A 23,058-nucleotide genomic window follows, 5' to 3' on the forward strand; every position below is an offset into this window, starting at 1 on the left:
TGTATAAACCTAGACTAAGACAGATGCACTATAACTAGAAGAATACTGTATGCCAAAGTAGCTGTTAAAAATCAGTCTCCAAATTTATCAAGGAAATAGATTTATAGTTTGAATACATAGTAGAATGTTTGCCTGATCCGGGAATAACAGTGATTGCTTCATTAAAACTAAATGCAGTGGATTGATTTGAGAAAGCTGTGCTATAAGCTGCTAATAAAATAAGAGACAAAAACCTGCTATATGTTTTATACCGATCATTGACCGAATGATCTTCTACATTTCCATAAATTTAATTGTAATGATAATCCTTGAAGCAAGTTCTGAGCATGTGGGAAATGTGGTATATCCACCTTCTGTTTAAAAAGAATCCATCGCTCCTTCGGTTGATGGAGAATTAATACTATATAATTTAGAATTACATTAAAATATGTTGCATAATGAATGGAATCTGCTCTTCTCCCACTTGTATCCTAAATAAATGGTACAAATTACATTGCTTAACTCATTTAATATCCAACCAACTTGCTCCATGTTCCATATCTCACTGCTTTGTGCAAAGTAATCAAAACTCAGTTTAGAAGCCCAAGAAACTTATTTAATTTGCATTTAGCAGAGACCAAAGATCTTTATCAGACCAGGGATGGGTGAGATGTATAATTCCATCCAATTCTTTCTTAAACCACAATGACTATTTCAGAGAGAAGCTTTGACGAACATCTGCTTCAGCAACCTTTCAGTGAGAGATCAGCCTTCTATAAGGCATTAGTGGTGCCAACATCAGTTAATGATCCATCATGACCCATCTTTCTCTTAATTTAAAATTTTTGTGATACAAAATTGTCAAAAGTATAAAAAGTATAAAACATGGAATTACAGGTGATTTCTTAGCAAATCTTTCCTTTGAAGCTGTTGAAAAACCACTGTAGTTGCTAAATAAACTAACTTTAGCAATCTTGCTGAAACTGTTTGAAAGTGTCTCAGCCACACCCAGCCCACCTCCACAGTTGTTCACATGGGTAAAAATACTATAATGAGGCTTTCACAATCAACCATGCTTAGTCAACATTTGACTTGCAGTGCTAGAACATATTAGAAATGTCATCTGGGAAAGATGAAGCTGATATTCATATTTGGGAAAATGGTTTCCAAATGTATTTGAAATGCTTTCTTATCTGGGTGCTATTCTGAAGTGGTGCATATTCAAAGGAACTTAAGTAATGGTGCTGAATCAAAACAGAAGGACAAAAAACTCTCAATTTCATTTTATTTCTTCATACATTTAACAGCTTGATAACACGGTTTTGTACCATAGGGATGGGCAGAGCTGTAGATGCGAAAGAAAAATAAGTACCACTTCGGGATACACGTAGGTGCACACATAGCAATTAATAATTCTTTAAACCAAATTTGCATCTTTCCCTGGGATCGTTCTGCAACTCTGGCATCAGTGCCCTAGTATAAGCCAAAGAACCTTTTTCCCTTTGAATTTGAAGTGTTGTGAAGCCCTGGGGTTTTTGTTTCTGGGTTGGGGTTTTGTTTGTTTTTTGCTTTTTTTGGTTATGCAATAGATTATAATAGTTGATTAGAGGCTATCAAATCTGGTGACTGCATGAACAAATGCTTATTATCTTGCCTTGTGTCTAATAATAACTTGTAGCTCTTCCAAGGACATTCCAGTAATGTATTTAATCTCATCTATCCACTTTATCCATTGCGTCCCTCTCTGTCTATTTCTCACAATCTTACCAAACATAATAGTTTTCTCTAGTTCTCTCATCTCCCTTCATCTCACATGGCCAAAACATGGCCAAGCATTGCTTTATGACAGTGGTTCTCAACCTTCCTAATGCCGCGACCCTTTAATACAGTTCTTCATGTTGTGCTGACCCCCAAACATAAAATTATTCCTAAAACCATTGAAAATATGTGTTTTCCGATGGTCTTAGGCGACCCCTGTGAAAGGGTCATTCGACCCCCAAAGGGGTCGCGTCCCACAGGTTGAGAACCACTGCTTTATGAGAATAGTCAATTTTACTTGATCCAGCACTAAGTGGTTCTTCTTGTAATCAGTGGTAACTATAATAAAAGTTTTTTAAAAATTGTAATTTAAGAAGTCTACCTCCTTCCTCTCACCTTTATCATTGTTCAGTTTTCATAACTGTTCATTGTCACTGAAAATTCCATTACTTTTAAGTATTTTAATTGTTGCCATTGAAATAAACTTCCCATTCATGATTTAGTTCCATATTTATAATTGCCTTCCTTCCTTGGATTAATCTCATTTTTACAGAAACCACAAAAACTACGTCTCAGTTTTAGTTTCAACTGTAATTTCATCAAACAATGCAGATTAATTCTATCTTTATTCTCTTATATCAGTTCTAAAAACTAGGTTTTTTTATTTCCCATTTTTATTTTTATCTTCTAGATCTTTGACTAACAAAGAAGCATATCTAAATTTTCTAATCTTTCAGCCACTATACTAGTTAACATCTCTTTTGATTTTGCTATTACGATTTAAATGGATAAAGGAACAATTTGGTTCCTTGTTTCAGTCTCTTGAATTCTCAATCATTTGCTTCCCCACATCTAGTTCTTACTATATCTTTTTATTGTATAGAAAATCATCAGATAATCCAGCACAGGTGTTGGCCTTAATATTTTTTGTATTCTGGCATGATCCATATGGTCAGATGGTATCCATCTCCTTATAGTCTCTTTCTCTCCATTATCTGGCTTATGTCAGCTGAGAATGACAAACCTTTGTCTTATTCACAGCAATGCTGTTTGGATCTAATCTGTTTGGATGGGAATTATGGAAATAGGAGTCCAACATAATTGAAAGACTTTAGTTCAGGGGAGAAAGGCAGCTATCTTATTAAGAAAGAACGTAGGTGAGTGAATTTCTTGCCTCAAAATATGAGGTTCAAGGAAGCCATCTAAATCCAAAATCTATCATTTGGTTTACTTCTGTTCCTTCTTAGGGTATTTTTTTAGACATATTTTTATTTCTATTCATAGTTTTAAAATTGCTAGTATTAATTTTACTTATGTATTTTATGGACCATAATTGGGACTGAATTGGGACTTACGTTTGTTAAGCTACGCAATGGTTAAATGAGTCGTGCCCGATTTTATGATCATTTAAATAAGTCACCACAGTCTTTAAGTGAATCAGATTTTCCTTATTGAATTTGCTTGTTGGAAGTCCTCTGAGAAGGTCCTAAATAGCAATTATGTAACCCTGGGACAGTGCAACCATTATAAATACTGGCTAATTGCCAAGTGCCCAAATTTTGATTTTGTGCCTGTGGAGACATTCCAACGGTCATAACTGCGAAAACCATCATGTCACTGTTTTCAGTGCCATCATAACTTTGAGCCAACATTAAACAAATGGTCATAATTTGAGGACTGCCTGTAGAGGACAGATGATGTGCCAGCTGTGTTGCTAGAATGGGAAGAGCCTTGATAGTACAGTGGTTTAGTGCACCCTGTCATTAACACAGCTGCCTGCAATTTCTGCTGGTTCGAATCTCTCCAAGGCTCAAGGTTGACTCAGCCTTCCATCCTTTCTAAGGTAGGTGAAATGAGGACCCAGTTTGTGGGGGCAATAAGCTGACTTTGTATAAAATATACAAAAGAATGAAGGCTATTGCTTAACGCATTGTAAGCCGCCCTGAGTCTCCGGAGAAGGGCGGCATATAAATCAAATTTAAAAAAAAAAAAAAAAGTACGAGAATAAAACACCATGTGTAAATTAGCGGCTATGAACTATATTTATACAATTGGTCCAATGTTTCTATGTTCATTTTCAATGGTAGTGACTACTTTGACAAAATAGACAGTTTGGGAATTGCCTAACTAGAGTATAATCAATTCCAAACTGTCATTGTATTAGCTACTGAAGGTTACGTATTGTCCTTTTGTTATAGTTCTTTGATCAACTATGCTGGAGAAATCTGCACAAACATTTCTAAATTAGTAGAAACCTATGCTCCATATGGGCCAACATTTACAGTGTGCATAAATCTGTATAATGTAGTTCTTTTTTGCAAAATTTCTAAAAACAAAAGTAGATATGAATGAATGTAGAAACAGTTCAACAGTTGTGAATAGCAACACTTGGCCACTCTTATTGAGTAGTTCTTGCAAACGGCTTTCTTTTATTTTGTATAACAATATACAGACAGGTGTAGCTCATAATGACTCATTTTCACATGGGAACGAGACCTTTCCATATTGAACGTTGGCCAAACAGACTAGGTTTCCTTTTGGCTGTGCCAGTTCTATTCCAGACAGTTAGTAGGAAATATATGTTTGCTAAGTAATAGTTGAAGGCTATTGAAAGTAGCACAGTTTTGCATGGAAGTTTATTATGTGATAGCTCTGAATACAGAAATGTTGGGATAAACAGCAAAGGTCTTAAAACAGAATGAAAAATGCATTATAAAACAGTATCTAATTTGAAGAATGAGAGAGCTGAGAAAGGGGTGGGGGGGAATTCAACAAAGGAAGAAGCTCAAGATCTTATTCTTTCCTGGGGGGAAAAAACCATTGCAAAATAGGTTTTGAAGTGAAGCCTGTTAAAGCAGTGAATTAAGGCTTCTTCCTTTAGTCTGTTGTTTTTTTTACAAATATTGTTGGTATCATACTCTATATATTGCTTTTCCTACATTTTCTTGTATGCTCTTGGTGACCAAGAAACAGAACAAGCTGAAGTTTTTATAAATGATTATTTCATAGTGGCTGGAATTTTTTGCAGAAGATTTACTTGTCTTTTCTTCCATGTAATGGATGTTAACAATTCATTTTCCAGAATGCTGCTACTACACTCCAGCATAGGGTTAAACCCTCATTTCTGCCAGCAACTGAGAGAACCTTTATTGATTTAACTTCCTACTCTGTGCTCTCACCACGCCCCTTTTGCACTCAGCTCCCCAGTCTTTCTCTCAGTTGCTGCCAGACTGAGAGGGTTTTTCTCTGTGCTCTGAGGTAAGCGTTAGGCCTTTGTTTATTTTTGATTAGCCCCTTCTTTATTTTCGGTTTAATTAGATTTCCCCTTTTGTTTTTTTTGTCCTATTTCTTTAAAATTTGAAAATTTGAAAAGTTCTTTAAAATTCAGTGGTTTCTCTGCCTGCCTGCTGTTGGTCAGGTTCGTGCCTGAGGGATCAGGTCGTCCCGACCGGGGCGTTCTCGCGCCCACAGCTGCCAGTTTCTGTCCCTGCGGGACGGATCCGGCCAAACTACGAGCCCCGAAGCGTGTGGAGGCTAAAGGCTTCGCTGCCGGCCTGTCGGATTCTGGAAATAAGCTCGGGGCGGCAGGGCGAGTGGGAGCAGGCGGTTAGCGGGTGCGCTACCGCTGAAGAGCCTCATCGCCGACCGTCCCGTCAGGTTCCTGTGGCCGGCGCCGTGGCGATCCTCCCGATCTTCGTTCGGGCAGCCGGAGGAGGGCGTGGCGTGTCGGATGGTCGCTCGCCACCCTCAAGCCCCCGTAGACATCGGCTGCAGACCCCCCCTCTGGCTAGCTATATATTTCAACAATTTCATTTATTGTAGTTATACATAATTTAGTATGTATATAATAAAACACGCCGTGTTTTAGATAAACGGTCCACTACGGGAGGCCATAAGTCCCGGTCCTCTAAGTCTTCCACGGCGGGTCCCACCCATCAGTTCTCTCTTCCTGCCTCGGATCCGGAACGGAGGGCGGTCTTGCCCATTCCGTTGGCCTTGCAGAGGGGTGTGTCCCTATCGATGACCCTCTCCACCTCCTTGACATCAACCTTCCGCCACGTTCACCCCCACTGCAGCGGGGCTCCGAGCTGCGGATCCATCCCCGCCTACTTCACAGTATGACTTCCAGTCGATGCTTTCCACTACATTGGCATCTATTATTACAGATGCCAATGGGTTGGGGGCTGCGGGTTCTCGCAGGACTCGTTCCCCCTCCCGTCTAGAATCTGATTCGTCTGAGGCGTCCGACCAGGAGGAGGAGGGACCAGAGGACCTGGAGGACCTCCTGACTCTCCAGCTTTCACCGGGTTGTTCCGACCTTCATTGTTCAAGTCTCTGCTGCACAAGGCCAGGCTGACAACTAATTTGGGTTCGGTGGGGGCTCAACGCCCAGCGACCCAACCCGAACCTGGCCCGCATGATGCTTTGTTCAGACAAGTCAAGCAGGAAAAGGACTTTATTCCATGTCCTCAGCTGTTCACGGAAGTGTTGCAGGCACCTTGGGGTCAACCGGGGCCATCTATTGCACCCAGTAACCTGGACAAGAAGTTATTCTGTTCGGCTCCTGAGTTGGAGGCGATGTTGGAATTGCCCACGGTGGATGCTCCAGTGGCTAGCCTCACTTCTCAATCGATGGTTTCATCAGATCCTCTTGAAGGGCTGAAATCTGAGGACAGGCGCACCGAATTGGCGTTCCGGAGGTCTCACCAGGCAGTGGCTTGGACGGTCAGAACGGCCACAGCCACTTCATTCTTTAATCGAGCCTCTCTGATATGGCTGCGCCAACTCCAAGAACGACTTCCGCCGGAGGAATGACGCATGCATCATGATATCAATAAGATCATTGCGGCCACTGAATATTCAGCGGATGCCTCGCTGAACTCTGTCAAGTTTGCATCTCGGGCTATGGCAGCTTCTATCATTTCACGACGCCTTTTCTGGCTCCGTCCATGGAAGGCTGACATCAAGGCCAAGTGGAAGTTGGCGGCGGCTCCATATAAGGCCTCCAACCTGTTCGGTGCTGCATTGGATCCAGTCCTTGTAGAGGACAAAGACAAACGGAAGATTATGCTTTCCTCTTCTCGCAAGCAAGACAGGCGTTATACCCCTTACTCGCAGCGTCAGCCCTTTCGGACCTATTCGGGGCAGGGAGGCCCTTCTACATACCGACAACCGTTCCAGCAGTCCGACCGCTTCACTGATAGGCAACTTTTCAGAGACCGTGGCAGACCTCAACATGCGTCGAAACGTCCTTACCGCGGGGCCAATTCTAAGCCCTTCCGCAGGGGCAAATGACTCACCGACTTCCGGTCCCGTGGGCGGGCGACTCCAGGCCTTTCATCGACAATGGGTCCGTTCCACGTCAGACGAGTGGGTCCGGCGCACGATTTCCGAAGGCCTCTCAATAGAATTTTTGGATCGTCCTCAACGCTTCCTCGGATGCCCTGTACCCCTGTCTACAGACTGTCGCAAACAGATGATGGAGGAAATAACTCACCTCCTGGAGATAAGAGCGATAGAACTGGTTCCGTCGGATCAAAGAGGAACCGGGTTCTATTCGGTCCTATTCTTGGTTCTGAAATCTTCAGGAGGCGTCCGGGGGATTCTCAACCTCAAGGATTTGAATTGTGCGGTGCGTTATAGACGGTTCAAGATGCACTCGCTTCGCTCAATCCTGGCATCGATTCGTCCGGGGGACCTGATGCAGTCGGCGGACTTGCAAGAGGCCTACCTGCATGTTCCAGTGCTTCCTTCGCATCGTCAATTTCTGCGCTTCGAGTATGCGGGCAGTCACTACCAGTATTGTGCGATGCCGTTCGGTCTTTCCTCGGCTCCCAGGACTTTCACCAAGTTGGTGGCGGTGGTGGCGGGGACTCTTTGTTATCTGGACGATGTGCTGGTCCTTTCTTCGTCCAGACAGAGGGCAGTGCGAGACATGGAACGGGTGCTCTTAGCCTTCAGGGAGCACGGTTTCACTATCAACCTGGACAAGAGCCATCTAGTCCCCTCCACCTCGATTTTACATCTCGGAACTGTGATAGACTCGGGGAAGGGGCAGGTTTTCCTGTCAGAGGACAGAGTGAGGAGCATTGCATCGCTCCTGGACTTGGTCTTAGCCCGGAGGTCGGTGCCCCTGTTGACATTGTCCCAGTTATTAGGGAAGATGGTGTCGTGCTTTCGCATTGTTCCGTGAGCACGCAGACACTCTCGCCCGTTGCAGTGGCTTCTGCTCCCCTTCCAACGGACAGGCTGTTCCAATTCAGCGAGGAAGGTACGGCTCTCGCCGCAAGTTCGACTGTCACTACGCTGGTGGAAGTCGGCTGCCATTCGGAAAGGCTGCAGCTTTCTGGAACCGGACCGGGTAGTGATCACCACCAATGCCAGTCTCCACGGGTGGGGAGCCCACCTAGGTGCACAAGTGGCCCAGGGACAGTAGACCCCGACGGGAACGCGGTTACAGTATCAATCTGCTGGAGCTGAGGGCAATTCGCCTTGCCCTTCTACACTTCCGGCCGTTGATTCACCGTCGTCACGCTCTGATACTCATGGACAACACGTCCGCCAAAGCGCACGTGAACCGCGAAGGGGGGACCAGGTCACAGAGCCTGATGTTCGAGTCAGAGCGTCTATTCAGCTGGGCGGAGCGACACCTGGCGTCGATCCGTGCGGACCACATCTCCGGGACGGCCAACACGCGGGCAGACTGGCTCAGCAGGGAGGTGATCAACCAAGCCGAATGGCAGCTTCTTCCCAGTCTGTTTCGAGAGGCCTCGCTTCGTTTCGGACGGCCGGTAGTGGACCTCTTCGCCAGCCCGGCCAATGCCCAACTTCCCAGGTTCATCTCTCGCTTTCCGTCGCCACTCGCAGAGGACACAGACGCTCTGCGATGCAGCTGGCTGGCAGGCCTTCTGTACGCCTTTCCTCCCGTGCCGTTGATTCAACAGGTAGTCCGGAAGTTGCTTGCAGAGAAGGCGGAAGTGTTACTGGTGGCACCTTACTGGCCGCGCAGGCCGTGGTTCGCGGACCTCGTGGACCTATCGGCGTCGGATCCTTGGCTGATTCCTCCCCACCGGATTGTGCTGCGCCAGGGGGCCATACAACACCCCGAGCCCCAGTGGTTCCAGTTGGCCGTCTGGCATTTGAACGCGTTATCCTAAAAAAGGGTCGCTTGCCAGACGAGGTGATTGGGACGATTCAGGTGGCCCGTAGACCATCTACAACGAGAATTTACGAAGCCTCGTGGAGGGCCTTTTGTCACTGGTGCGCAGGGGCCCATGTGGATCCAACTTCCGCAACTATTCAGGATGTCCTACGTTTTCTCCAATCGGGGTTGGACAAAGGTTTGGCTCCGGCGACCCTACGACGTCAGGTGGCGGCCCTGGCCACGGTGTTGTCATTTCCCCCGTACACATCGCTGTCGCATCACCCGTGGGTGAGGGGGTTTATGCATGGCGCTACGAATCTGAGACCGCCCACAGTTCACCGTTACCCATCTTGGGATTTGTCGTTGGTGTTGCAAGCCCTTACAGGCTCACCGTTTGAGCCACTAGGCTCTATTTCCTTGAAGTTTTTGTCATTCAAAGTTGCCTTTTTGATAGCGATCACTTCGGCTCGGTGCATATCGGAGCTCTCGGCCTTGTCCGTCCAGAAGGATTTGTGTATTTTCCACACTAACACAGTTGTTCTTCGACTTGACCCTGCGTTTACCCCCAAGGTTAACTCTTGGTTTCACCGATCCCAGGAACTGGTTCTCCCGGATTTCTGTCCGTCGCCCAGCCATCACCGTGAGGTTCTTTGGCACACTCTGGACATTCGCAGGGCTCTGCGGCGTTACATACGCCGGACGGAGTCGTTTCGCAAGACGGAGGCGCTGTTTGTGTCGTTTCACCCGGCTTCTATGGGTCAGAAGGTGTCTCCGGCCACGATTGGATGTTGGATTAAGGCCTGCATTTCTTCGGCCTATGAGAAACAGGCACGCCCTGTTCCGGCGAGAATCCAGTCTCATTCCACTCGGAGTGCGGCTACTTCGGCGGCCTCGGCGACCCAGGCGTCGGTGTTGGACATCTGCAGGGTAGCCACTTGGACTTCCTTGTCACCGTTCATTAGACATTATCGCATTGATGCTTATGCATCTGTGGAGGCGTCATTTGGACGGAGGGTATTGCAGACTGTGGTTTCTGGTTCCTCGGATGGGTGTGGTGTGTTGCCCGACCCTGGAATTTAGGCTTGGGTATGTCCCTATGCTGGAGTGTAGTAGCAGCGTTCTGGAAAATGGACGTTGTCTTACCTGAACGTCCTTTTTCGGAACGCTGCGTATACACTCCATTCCCCTCCCGTTTGTTCTGACGTTTGTCAGTTGTTGTTTTTTTCTGGTGGGTTTTAATAAAGTTGGTTATGGTTTACCTGCTGTGTCTTCGTTCAAGACTGGGGAGCTGAGTGCAAAAGGGGCGTGGTGAGAGCACAGAGTAGGAAGTTAAATCAATAAAGGTTCTCTCAGTTGCTGGCAGAAATGAGGGTTTAACCCTATGCTGGAGTGTATATGCAGCGTTCCGAAAAAGGACGTTCAGGTAAGACAACGTCCATTCCAGGTTAGAGAATAGATTGTTGCTGCTGTTATTATCATATCCCATATTTATTTTATACAACTCAAGATGCATACATAATGCTTTTTGTTCATAAAATATTAGAAGAAAACTGTGAAGTTTTTTGACTTTGGATGTCAAAAACTCTCTTGTTTGACATTGTCTTAAGACCTCCCTATTGTGGCATCCTAATGATGGTATCCTTTCATATTGCTGCCCTTTTTCCTATAAACCTTAATAATAGAAGTGAGAAAGATTTTTTGTTTTACTCTTCATTTCCGAGACTGATTATTGTTGGAGTGTCCTGACATTCATATGTTTTCTAAAATAATGAACAATGTAGTTAGCAGTGTAGCTGGATGAAGCATATTTTGGATCTACCATATTTTTCGGAGTATAAGACGCACCTTTTCCCCCCAAAAAGAGGGTGAAAATCTGGGTGTGTCTTATACTCCGAATGTAGCCTCACCCAGCTTCTCAAATGGAGGTTTCAAAGGCTGAAAAAAGCATCAGAAACGAAGCTTCAGAAAAGAAGCCCCCAAACAGAGCTTTAGAGGCTTTTTTTCTGAAGTGGTTTCGGAGGCTTTCCGAGGCAGGAAAAAGTTTTTTTCTGAAACAGAGTTTCAGAACTTTCAGATGGAAAAAAAAAAAAAAAAGCAAGGCACAGAGCTCACAACCAAGGAACCTGTTGCTAAAATTCACTTCTGGGAACAGTTAATTGGGGGTATTCCAGGAGACTGATCCACCTGCCAGTCATCTTTTTTCTTATTTTCCTCCCCAAAAACTAAGGTGCGTCTTATACTCTGAAAAATACGGTATATAGAGTTATATAACAGCTTAGAATGGTCCTCTTCCCTTTCTGTCTCTCACTTGAGGAATTCTTAGTTATTTATTGTCCTTGCATGTTATTTTCTTTTTCAGGCACAGTATTATGGGGAGATAGGTATTGGGACTCCAGCACAGAAGTTTACTGTAGTCTTTGATACTGGCTCATCAAACCTCTGGGTGCCATCTATTCACTGTGGCTTTCTGGATATTGCCTGCTGTAAGTATCCGTTCTTGCTTACATAAAACCTCATAGTTGGCTGATTTGTGCAAGACCATCTCATATGATTATAAATTTACCTGTATGTTCTATCGATATAGGATGACATTCTAAGAAAATTACTTCTCTATTGTTCAGCAAAATATATGAAAACCATGGTTGTCTATATATTGTTTCTCAACCCAGCTACTGAACTTTTGCTGGTACGTAGCTAAAGAGCCCATCCAGTTTATAAAATTGAGGGAGTCTTCAGAAGAAATGAATTTCTTATACAGAAACTATATAAGAAATTCATTTCTTCTGAAGACTCCCTCAAATGCTTTCTCAGGCTATATCCAACTTATATAGTGGATTTGTATATATCAATCTGGAGTTCTTCCGTTCCTTTCAGCTGAACTCTTAAGTGTCCTCCAGTTCTATTCCAGGTTGTTGGTCAACTCAATGGAAGAGATTTGGAGGAGGATATTATAAGGAGGAGAAATTTTAACTTCTGGCAGAATGACATTTAGATAAATCCCATATATATGCTCCAACCAGAAATGACTCAACCCACCCCTTGAGAGAGAAGTAATTGTAGTCCCAAGCTTCCAAAAAGAGCCCAAGGCTAGAAGGCATTACTTTTCTGTAGGAGTGATAATATTCTGGAATAATTATCTATGAAGATCAACTCCTCCCTGTATTTTTCTGCTGTATTTTAGGAAGCTGTTGAAGATGGAATTATTTTGGAAGACATTCTCTTAACAAGCACTATATCATTGTTTCTTTTGTATTTTTATGTTTGTTACTCTGTACCTCTTTTGTTGGAGGTTTATGAAGTCATTATTTTAATGTATTGTGGATGTTTTAGCTGTTGTCATATTGTGTATATGTACTGATTTTTACTTCATTTTCTAGAGTTTCCACAGCTTTTCAGCAATGTGTGATGCCTGATTTGATTATTCTGTTTTGTTTTTCTCTGAATACTGATAGTTGTGATAAGTATCTTATGTCTCTTAAATTCACTGAAATGTGTTTCCTAATTCCTGAAATAAATGGAGCACTTTCTGTTTGTGATGAACTTCTGAAGCAAATCCATACCCCACTAGAAATCATAATGAACACATCTTCCAAACTGTTCTGTGCAGCTTCTCCCATCCCCCAACCCTGTTGGATTAAAAAGATGAGAGTTACAACACACAAAATGAAGCCAATGCACCCTTCCAAATTAACTAGGTGGTTTAAAATGTAGGCTAAAGAGAGATTGTCTTTCATATTTGTAGCTTCAGACTTAAGCATTCTCTTTTGAAATTACTCAACTTGATGAAACTAATACAACTCTACTTCCATTGTACTGGGCTAAAGATAGCTAACGATCGTTTGAAGGAAAAGGTTCAATTTGTGATAAGCATAATTAAATAATTTTGGTCAGAGTTGAATAGGGCTGAAAAAAGTGAACAACCTGGGAGGTAAACTGTTTCAAATTATTTCCGATTCTCTTTAAAATAATGCAAGTGCTGTATACATATTCTACTTTCTCAAATATGGAGATTCTTGAAAAAATATATGACAGGTTAGCCAATTCTCACACTACTCTTTTAGAACCTAATTTAAGAACCAAAATGGGATTTCTCCATTCTCCGTCATAGTGGAGGCAGCATCCAGGAATGGGTTGTCTCGTCTGTTGGCCAATGAGATTGAGTCTGTCAAAGCTGTGAGGACATGCCCTCTGCCAACGGTCTCCAGCTTTTGACTCAGTCTGGTCGAAGACAGTTGTGGTTCTCCCAATAGGCTGCGGAGTGGGTCAGGAATAGGTTGATACAGTGGATCTGCCTGGAGACTGAGTCATAATTTTGATGGCCATGCCTCCATATGCCTCTATCAACTCCAGTTTATTTGACTCAGTCAATCTGATGAGACATATTGGCAGTTTCTCTCATACAACTCATTCCTGACCATCTGGATTCTGGACTTCAGGTTTTATTTATTTCCTTTATTTTCATTAATTCATTCTGTGTTAGTTGCTTCTCATTGTGAGCTGGCCAGTTCAACTTCGGCTGGAAATGCTGCCGCCCTGCCCCCCCCCTCCCCGGACAGTTAATTGGCACTTATCAGCTGGGAAGTGGTTTGAGCCACTGCGCTGCGTGCCACTCTGCAGACCAAGCCACCACTCACGCTTTTCCAGCGAGAAAGGCTGCTAGCTTGATACCGCTGAAGGCCAGACTGTTTCATTCCTGGCAGAATTTCTGAATTCTTAGGAAAGCTTTTAAAAAGTAGCCTTTGTTAATGACTCCAAATAAAAAGTTGCATTCTGGTAGTTATTTGCCCTATTCAAAAAAAAAAAAAATCTCCTTAATTCAAGAGGACACTTGTCAGCAGAGGACATTTATCAGCAGATGGCACTTGAAAAGGACAGAGCTACTTCAGGTTTAAGGTTATAAATGTTGAATCTCACAAGGAGTATAAAAGACTCTAAAAGCCACTTTTCTCCTCTGGTTTCTTAATTCTATTTAATTGATTTTCTTTATGAGGGCATGAATAAAGCAGTGCATGAATTGAGTAAAGGAATATGGCTTTGGTCCATATTTTTAAGACAAATAATACTTGTTCTAGTTATTTTCCTCTACTTAAGATGTTGCAGAACAGGTATAACAATGCAGATTAATAACTGGGATGGAATATTTTAAAATTATATAATTTAAACTGCTCCTTAGTTTCATGTAGCTGAAATAAAGCATTTTGTATGCCTTTCTCCAGTGTTTTAAACCAAAGTTCAATCCTTCAGATTAAGTTCTGAAAAGTAAATAAAATAAGTGATAGAGATGTCTGTCTATTTGGGTGTGTGTGTGTGTGATGATGTTGTTAGGGGAAAAATATTCATGTCTGCTTTTTTTCATCATTAAGATTGAATTAGAATTCAGAATTATAGATAGAATTCATAAAGTACTACAGATACTACAATAGCCACTACAAGTACTGGCCATAAGTGCCACTCGTTCAGCGCCCTTGTAACTTTGAATGGTTGCTGAACTTGTGGTCATTAAATGAGGACTATCTGTACTATTAATTTAGCTACTGTCTTGCCTTCCACAGATATATTTGAGTTTCAATGATTTTTATTTAGAGCATAATTAAATTGTGTACATTAGTTTCATGCATGTGGTCATCTTACAATCCTTATGTTTTTTCTGCAGTGATACATCATAAGTATGATTCTTCAAAATCTAGCACATATGTGAAAAATGGTACAGATTTTGCCATCCATTATGGTACTGGAAGCCTTTCAGGATATCTCAGCCAGGATACTGTAACGGTTAGTACAATGATAGCATTTCATTATTTAAGTCATAAAAGGCTCCAATTCCTTATCCAAAAAACTACCCCCCTCCCCACTGTATTAGCTTTACTTCATTGTGGTTCTGAGAAATATTTGAAAGAGTGTAAATATCACATGATTCTATCTTCTTATTTTAAAAGGCAAATGTTTACTGAACATCTTACTTATTCAGAAAAAAGAAACCATCCCAAACAAACAAATATAAGAGGCTATTCAGACGTTTTGGAAAAGAAGTTTTTCCATTTTGTCATTTCATAAGAAATGAGGTCAAGCTTCCTTACAAGCTTGGTTTATTTTTCTCCAAATACTGCCACTGCACTTTTAGTCATCTATAACAGAAAAGCAAATAAAGGGATGAAGACTCATGATGGGGAAACATTGGATTAAAAGAACGCTTTTCAAATAAATGTGTAGCTCTCCCATGCAAAGCATGGATCATTTATCTCACAGCCATAGTAATATGAATCCAAGCTATTGCCTTACTCATAATTTTATTATGTATACATCCTGCTTTTTCTTCACTTTTAATAATCTAATATGGGGTCATCTTGTTTTACCTTCCTTTGGAAAAGGTAGCAGGAGTTTTCACTTAAAAAATTAAAAGTCCCAATTCTTAGAATTAAAAAATGGATATGTCTTTAGATATGTCCTCCCCCTACTATTTATTTAATGGATTAAATCATTAGCTTCTTCTGTCCTGTACATTTCCTTGCTTGTGCTGTTTCCTAATCCAGGTAATATTCTTCATGGGGTTTTTTTCTGCATAATCTTTCTTTACCTTCATTGGATTTTAGTTTTGTCAAAATGTGAAGCTCTCTTTTCATCCATAATCAATAACCTTTTTAGCAGGTTATTTAGTTGTTTGATTCCTTGTGGGCAAAAAAATTTGCTTATTTCAAACTTTTTAAGTCTCGAATGAAGTACCGTAATATGAGTTTATACGGTTGATGATGAATATGCAATTTCTAGATCTTTTTGGACTGTTGCCTTCCGGAAGAAGATACAGAACAATTAAAACTCGGACCACACGTTTTCTGAATAGTTTTTATCCCAGAGCTATAATTGTACTCAACAATGAACTAAAGGGCCATCATCAGTGAGCTGTTGGACAGCATTACTTGGTCTGTTGTGTGGATGTTTGGGTGGTTTAGGGATGGGGAATTTGTGGTGGGTGGGAGTGTGTTTGGGGATTGTTATGTGTATTGGACCTGGTTTTTGGGTGTTAAGTGAATTTCCTTGTATGGGTATACTGTGTATACATGTACAATGACAATAAAGTTATTATTATTATTATTAGATTTGGCTGAACTACAATTCTCAACAATAGATTTAGCAGCAAAGCCATCCAGTTCATTCAAAGGAAGTGGCTAAGTTAGGATGATACTGTCATCCTACATAGAGTGCAAAGCACTAAGCAATCCATTTAGGAATTTCTAGATATTTGTGTCTTGATTGCTCTATATCATACAGCGTTCATTGAGGTGTATCAACTGAATGTTGCCATTTCCAGATGTGATTTAAGCGTGTATTTTGACTTCTTTCCTGTTGGTTTTCCTATTAGATTGGCGACCTGTGTGTCAAGGACCAATTATTTGGTGAAGCTACCAAGCAGCCTGGCATCACTTTTATTGCTGCAAAATTTGATGGCATTCTCGGCATGGGATACCCCAAGATTTCTGTCGATAAAGTAGCACCTTTCTTTGATAATGTAATAGAACAAGGATTACTGGAAAAGAACATATTTTCCTTTTATCTAAACAGGTGAGCCTCAGACTGGTAGAGTGAAGTCTTGTCTAATTTTATGTCCACCCTTGCTATATATCCAATTTTTAGAACATAATAGTGGAGACCCATCCGTTTTCGAAGCAATAGTCTCATTGTCAATAGATATGAATCAAGATATTCTTAGGAGACCATGCCCATTTTATGTACAGTTTTAAACGAAGTGATATTTCTACAGAGATGCAGATTTGGAACTTTTTGAAGCTGCTTGAACTATCAGAGCACACCCCCAATTATATAAATAATAAATGCCCAAACAGATATCTCTTGTCTTTGAAGCAAGTTCTGCTGAATTCAGTTGGATTTACTAGTAAGAGTTATTAGGATTTCAAAGTTGTTGATATCCTTGAAGGAACATTCAAGTTCTATTATGTTGCTTTACTAAGATTCTATGAAAGTATGTCAGATCCTACATGATCTGCAAACCTTTTGGTCTGTTTGTGTTCTTTATTGTTCATTGTTTCTGTAAATTCAGTATAGTGGCTCGGAGTCTACCTCCTTGTTTGTACTGACTTTTCTTTCTTTCTGAACTTCTGTATTGTCTCTTCAAGGGATCCAAAAGGCCAAACTGGAGGGGAATTGCTTTTGGGAGGAACAGATTCCCAGTATTATTCTGGAGACTTCAGTTGGGTGAACGTAACTCGTAAAGCTTATTGGCAAGTCCATATGGATAAGTAAGTTCTCTTTGCCTTGGTTATCCTGTATACCTAGTTTTTTTATTTATTTAAAATATTTATAGAGCCACCCATGTTATAACTAATTCTGGGCATCTCTCAGTCAGTCTATAGCTTAATAGCATATAGGTTTAGATAAGTCCAAAATCTATAGCAGAATGTTGCCTTATGGCATATAACATTTAGTAACATAAATGACAATGTCTAAAAAGTGTGGTCCTTTTTAGACCTAACTTGCTGCAGAAGGAGAATTGGGGTGGAAAGGAGGAAGAATGGTTTTAAATGTCTCACCCTCCTAAAAGGTGTCTTCACTGTGGTATAATAGTATAACTACCACAGACTTCAGTTTATTGCTGCATATTGTGCTTGTTACATACAGGGAAGAATCTGTGTTAAATTTGTTTCTGTCATCCTGTTTATTATTCCTACCCCCACCCCTATACTATTAGAAAGAAGAAATGAAGATAAATATTTTGATCTCTTAGCGTATTGATTGATGGCTGCTTTGTCTGAATGCCAAGTTTCTAGGAATTCCCTAGTGGATCTCCTGTGCGCTGCTTGAAGAGTCCAAGCAATGGGTTCAAGTTTATCCTGGTTGGCCAGAGACTGAGTTGAATTTGCATTTGGTTGGGAGAGTGCGGTGATTTCTCAGGACTCGCAACTAAGTCCTGAGATGAAACCTAACTCTGGTGATCAAGACTCATAGCAGAGATTTTAATGCATTGTCTAGAAGCACTCCCACACAGAAACCAAAATCTGGTATATAGATAACACGATCATAATTTAAAAGGTGCATGAGACAATCAACAATATCTTCAAAGAAGTAAAATTCACAGGGGAAAAAGAAAATAACCAACAACAAACTAGAAATGCAAATCTATCCAAAAACAACCCACACTAACCAAGGGATCCATTACCAAAATTAAGAGCCCAATTTCCCACAAGAGTTGCTGTGTAAGAACATTATTCAGATGGACACAAACACACTGCAACAACCTGGAACATCAGGAAAAGGACTGCCTATATAATACCTTCCAACAGAATGGTTACCCACACAACTTTTATCGAAAAGTGCCTTACCATTCCTATAGCACAACTAGGATAAGCTGTGAAAAGGATAATACCAGACATGAAAAACATCTCACAAACAACTAACATATTGTTACAACCATACTACATATCTGTAGCACCCAAACCAATTAAAGCCCTCCTAAACATTTTAAGCAAGCCAAAAGACCCAGTGGCCCAAGAACAACAAAAAAAGTCATTTACAACATACAGTGTAAGTACTACCGTGTTTTCCCGAAAATAAGACATCCGGTGATAATAAGACCAATCGGGCTTTTGAGGGCATGCGCTAAAATAAGCCCTCCCCAAAAATATTTAAATGCATGCGCAGCCTTTCCCCGCCATTTCCTCTGGTTAGGGTTAGGGAGACAGCTGGAAATCAGGTAAGACAGCAAGAGGAGCCCTGTTGTGCTCCACGCGCCCCAAAATAATAAGACCTCCCCGAAAATAAGGCCAAGCGCTTATTTCGGGGTTCAAAAAAAATATAAGACAGGGTCTTATTTTCGGGGAAACACGGTATAACAACTACTATGTATGACAGGCAAGCTGAACATTAGCAGCATGGATTCATGAACACCAACTAGCAGTCAGAAAACACAATGAAAACTTGTTTATTTCACATCAAAGACTCAAACACTGGAAAACTTTTAGCATCTTAGACCAAGCCAAATCCAAAAATACTAGGGAATTCCTAGAAGCCTGGCATTCAGACAAATCAGCCATCAGTAGATACATAGAGTTAAACCATATTTACACACCATTCAAAAGATAATAAAAAAGCTAAGAAGAAAAAGAAAATACCAGAACACATCCTCTCCAGCCACCAACACCTAGATAAGCAGGAATTATCACCAGACAATCAAGCAGAAACCAAAAACTTGGTTTTTGAAACTACCAAAGAAACTACCAAAATAAAACACCCACCAACACTGGCAAATTGTATATAAACAACAAGGGAGCAAATTCCACACCTACTCACACTAATGTTGTCACATAGTTGGATAATGAAACATTTGCAAGCAAACAATCTCAGAGAACCAAAGACTCCATGGTTTAACCCTGAGCTACATATATTATGTTGGGACGTATGTAAAAGCTTGTCCCCTGCATATAACTAGTAAATTTCCAGTAATTGTATTCAATGTAACTGTGCAAGGATTTGATTTTATGTTCCTGGACTCTTAAGGGGAAAAAACCAGAGATCTATCTTTCCTTCCAGGGTTGATGTTGGCAATGGCCTAACTGTGTGCCAGAGTGGCTGTGAAGCTATTGTAGACACAGGAACGTCACTTATTACAGGACCAACTAAGGAAATTAAAGAGTTGCAGAAAGCCATTGGAGCTAAGCCAATCATTAAAGGACAGGTAAATTCAGACAGGAATTAGGGTATTGTGGTACTGCAGATGTTAGCTTTACTAATTTGTGTGTTTGTTTATTTATTTGACTCTAATCTCACTTCAGTCTGAACTTGATGCTAAACATTCATCTTCAATTAATCAAATGTTATTTATACATTGGTTTAAATTTAGGTCAGGTTCAGATACATCTACTGGTGTTGACTTGCCATCAAAAGATAGCTTGCTTTCTAGTTCAAAGTTCTGTCATCTTGAATAATTTATTTGACGGTTTGGTAATTTGCCTCCCATGCCAAAATATGGAGTCCTAGCCATAATAAATTCTCCTCTATGTTTCTAATGTTTTAGAAAGAAACTAGAACTAGTGCAATTCTTCAGGTCAGAATATAATCCTGCTCAATGTTTCTGTTCTGCATAATATTTGAAGACATAGAAATATAATTCCTTATTTTCTGGATCAAAAGGCTTCTTTGCTGAGATGCTAATTAACCTTCAAGTAGAAATAATAAATACTGAATAAAAATCTTTAGATGTAGTGAAATCATCAACCTTCAGTCCCTCATAATGACAACAAAACAGCCAGATTTCATTTTAGGAATTAAAAATAAACAAAATAAAACTACTAGTATCATAACCTTACACACAAATTGTAAGACACATTTGAATATTGAGAATACTTGTGATCTACCCTCCATGAAATGGTTCACAGAGATTTAAAAATGTAGAAAAAGGCATTCAAAATAAATCAACTCACGTTACAGGAAGTAATGAAATGAATGTCCTTTGGAACCGCATTCTTTTTAACCAGAATTGGATTTCTTTAATTTGAGTGGGTGAGCTGGTCTCCTCAATAGCTAAGTTATCTACTCTGAGTCTGATATACAGTCCCTCAAGATGTCTAGCTGGGAAGGCAAGATATCTTCCCATACCTTAATAGTGTATAGGAGTGCTCTAACCCAGCAACCCAGTGGTGGGTTGCCCCCAGTTCCCACTGGTTCTATAGAACCAGTAGTAAAACTGGCAGGAGGCTCCGCCCACTGACCCTGACATCATCAAAATGCTTCTGCGCATGCGCAGAAGAGCAGGTGCGAGCGAAGCATGCGTGCAGCCCCTTTGCAAACCGGTAGTAAAGGTAAGTAGAACCCAACCCCCAACCTTTCAGGCGCCAGGGATCGATTCCATGGAGGGTGGTTTTTCCACAGGCCAGGCAGGCGTGGTTTCTTGCATTCCTGGATCCTGCATGAGCACAGATGTCCCTTTTAACTCTGGCACATGAGGGAGGTAGGATCTCCATAGCTTATGCAAGAACCCTGAAGAAAAATAATAAAAAAGAAACATTCTGTAATGCCGCCTTCTCAGCCTCTAGTGTGATTCGTGTGATTAGGGAAATCACTTTTTCCTTCTTTGGAGATCAATCTTACAAGAAATAGATAAAATTATTTTAAAAAAGAAAAAGAGGAATTAAAATTTCCTTTTGTTCATTTAAGTAGTCACAGGTAAAACCTTTAATGGTAAAGAAGATGAAAATACAGAGCTGTCCAAAAACCGCATCTGAAAAAGACCTGCCATAGAAAAATTATAAATAACAATAGAAGATTCTTGGCAGATACAAGATGATAGATCTCCTAATACAGAAGATACTCTGTATTGAGTAAAGAGGTGCCAAGCTGCATAAAACACATAATTTACTTGAGCGACTACAGAGAACATAAATATCAGGGACAGTATATGTCAGAGGCAATAGAGTTAACCATGCAGTAAAATAAAGCATAAACTCTTAATTTAGATTTCTAACTAATCTGGCTCGCTTGCTCCTTCGAAACAAATGGATTTCCTGAAGCAAAGATTTATCTTTGCTTCCTCTAGATTTCACAGATTCTTGAAGCATTGCAACCTTTAATCAAAGGCTCAGGAACCTTTATTACTTTAGCTCCTTTTCCTGTTCATATCCAGTTTTTCAGTGGATGTTAGAAAACAAATCTTCTCTCTTTCAGAAGGGGAGGAATTAGAGGGGACTACTTTGGCTATATACTAAACTCTATGCCATAATCAGAAAAATTCTTCTTGAGACAGATTTATTGATTCCACCTCTGGGAAGTAGCTGCTAATCTTATGAATGCCAGTTATGAGTGATAAGAGTTAATAGATATGCGAAGACTGAAGAAATACAAGTGGAAATTCATGCTGTACATGGGGCTGCCCTTGGAGAAGACTTGGAGGATTCAAGTAGTTCAGAATGCAGTGGCATTGGCAATGATAGGTTATTTCAGTATACCCATTGCTCCTCAAGCTGCACTATTTGCTAGTGAGCTTCCAGATGCACTTCAAGGTGCTGTTATTAACTATAAATTCCTTCATGGCTTAGGGCCTTATTATCTGAGGAAACCTATCTCCCATGATGGCCCACCAATAAGTCTAGGCAGAGTTAGAGTGCCTTCAGTCAAACAGTGTCAGGATCCAGGAAGTGTGCCTTCTCTTTTGTGACTCCTGCACTCTAAAATGCTGCTCCCAACCCCAAGATGTATGTAGCTGATGCCACCCTGATGATGTTCTAGAAGTCTTTAAAAATATGGCTGTTTCTCCAGGTTCTGGGTTAAGATGTTTGGGAAGCCCTGCTGGTTATGCTTTTTTGTTTGTGAGGATGCATTGTCCAGGTGCATAAGATTGTCTTTTTATTGTTTTTCTATAATTGTTTCTTCTTTATTGTTAATTCTGCCTAAGGTGTACTAGATCTTAACTGAAAACAAGATACATTGAACAAGTATTTGTGAACCTCTAGTCATTTATTTCTTAGGCAGCCTTTCTCAACCTGGTGGTTCCCAAATTAATTTGATTATAATTCCCACCATTCCCAGCAGCATTACAATGTAGTTTTTATGTACATCTAAGGATGACCATTTTGGAGAAAGCCATCTTAACTACTGTCTTCTATCACCTCTCAGGAAAGGAGAGGATTTTTCTCCACTCTTAATAGCCCAGTGTTTGTCCATAGCAGGTTCTGACTTTTCTCTGTTGTTTTGTTTGCAGTACATGCTCCCATGTGATAAGCTATCTACACTTCCCACTGTGTCTCTAGTGCTGGGAGGGCAGTCTTATGCTCTTACTCCAGATCAGTATGCCTTAAAAGTAAGTTCCACAACACTCTGATATTTTTTTCTTAATGCTTACTAGCTTATTTTAGGCATATGTTCTGCCCTATGTACCTACTGATAGTTCTTTTGGACATGTACTGAATTGCTTCTGCATATTTAAGAAGATAGTAGGGCTCTAGAAAGTACAATGGACTAATCCCAACAGTGAGATAAGTCAGGAGTAATGTTGAACAAATATTACATGTGAGTTTGTAGAAAAATCTAGAAGAATGTTAACTGCATGTTATCTTGAGTTAGTTGAGGAATCTGTAGTAAGCAGTAAGAAAACATTATGAATTGCAAAATTAAAATAGTATTTTCAGTCCTTGAAATAGAGGAACAAAAATATGACTTTTCCTTAAAAACTCTTG

At 40.9% G+C, this 23,058-nt stretch overlaps 1 protein-coding gene across 1 annotated transcript in view; it reads left to right on the forward strand.

The window, feature by feature from the left end:
- The window catches only part of CTSD (cathepsin D), a 37,010-nt gene that overhangs the window by 11,503 nt on the left and 2,449 nt on the right, over positions 1-23,058 (forward strand). Inside the window, exons 3-8 of the mRNA XM_034416864.3 lie at positions 11,241-11,364; positions 14,535-14,653; positions 16,239-16,438; positions 17,011-17,133; positions 19,421-19,565; positions 22,584-22,682. Of these exons, the coding sequence (XP_034272755.1) occupies positions 11,241-11,364; positions 14,535-14,653; positions 16,239-16,438; positions 17,011-17,133; positions 19,421-19,565; positions 22,584-22,682 (810 nt within the window). The remainder of the gene's footprint in view (positions 1-11,240; positions 11,365-14,534; positions 14,654-16,238; positions 16,439-17,010; positions 17,134-19,420; positions 19,566-22,583; positions 22,683-23,058) is intronic.

Source organism: Pantherophis guttatus, chromosome 1, assembly GCF_059756535.1.
Source record: "Pantherophis guttatus breed Tessera chromosome 1, ASM5975653v1, whole genome shotgun sequence".
NCBI lineage: Eukaryota > Metazoa > Chordata > Lepidosauria > Squamata > Colubridae > Pantherophis > Pantherophis guttatus.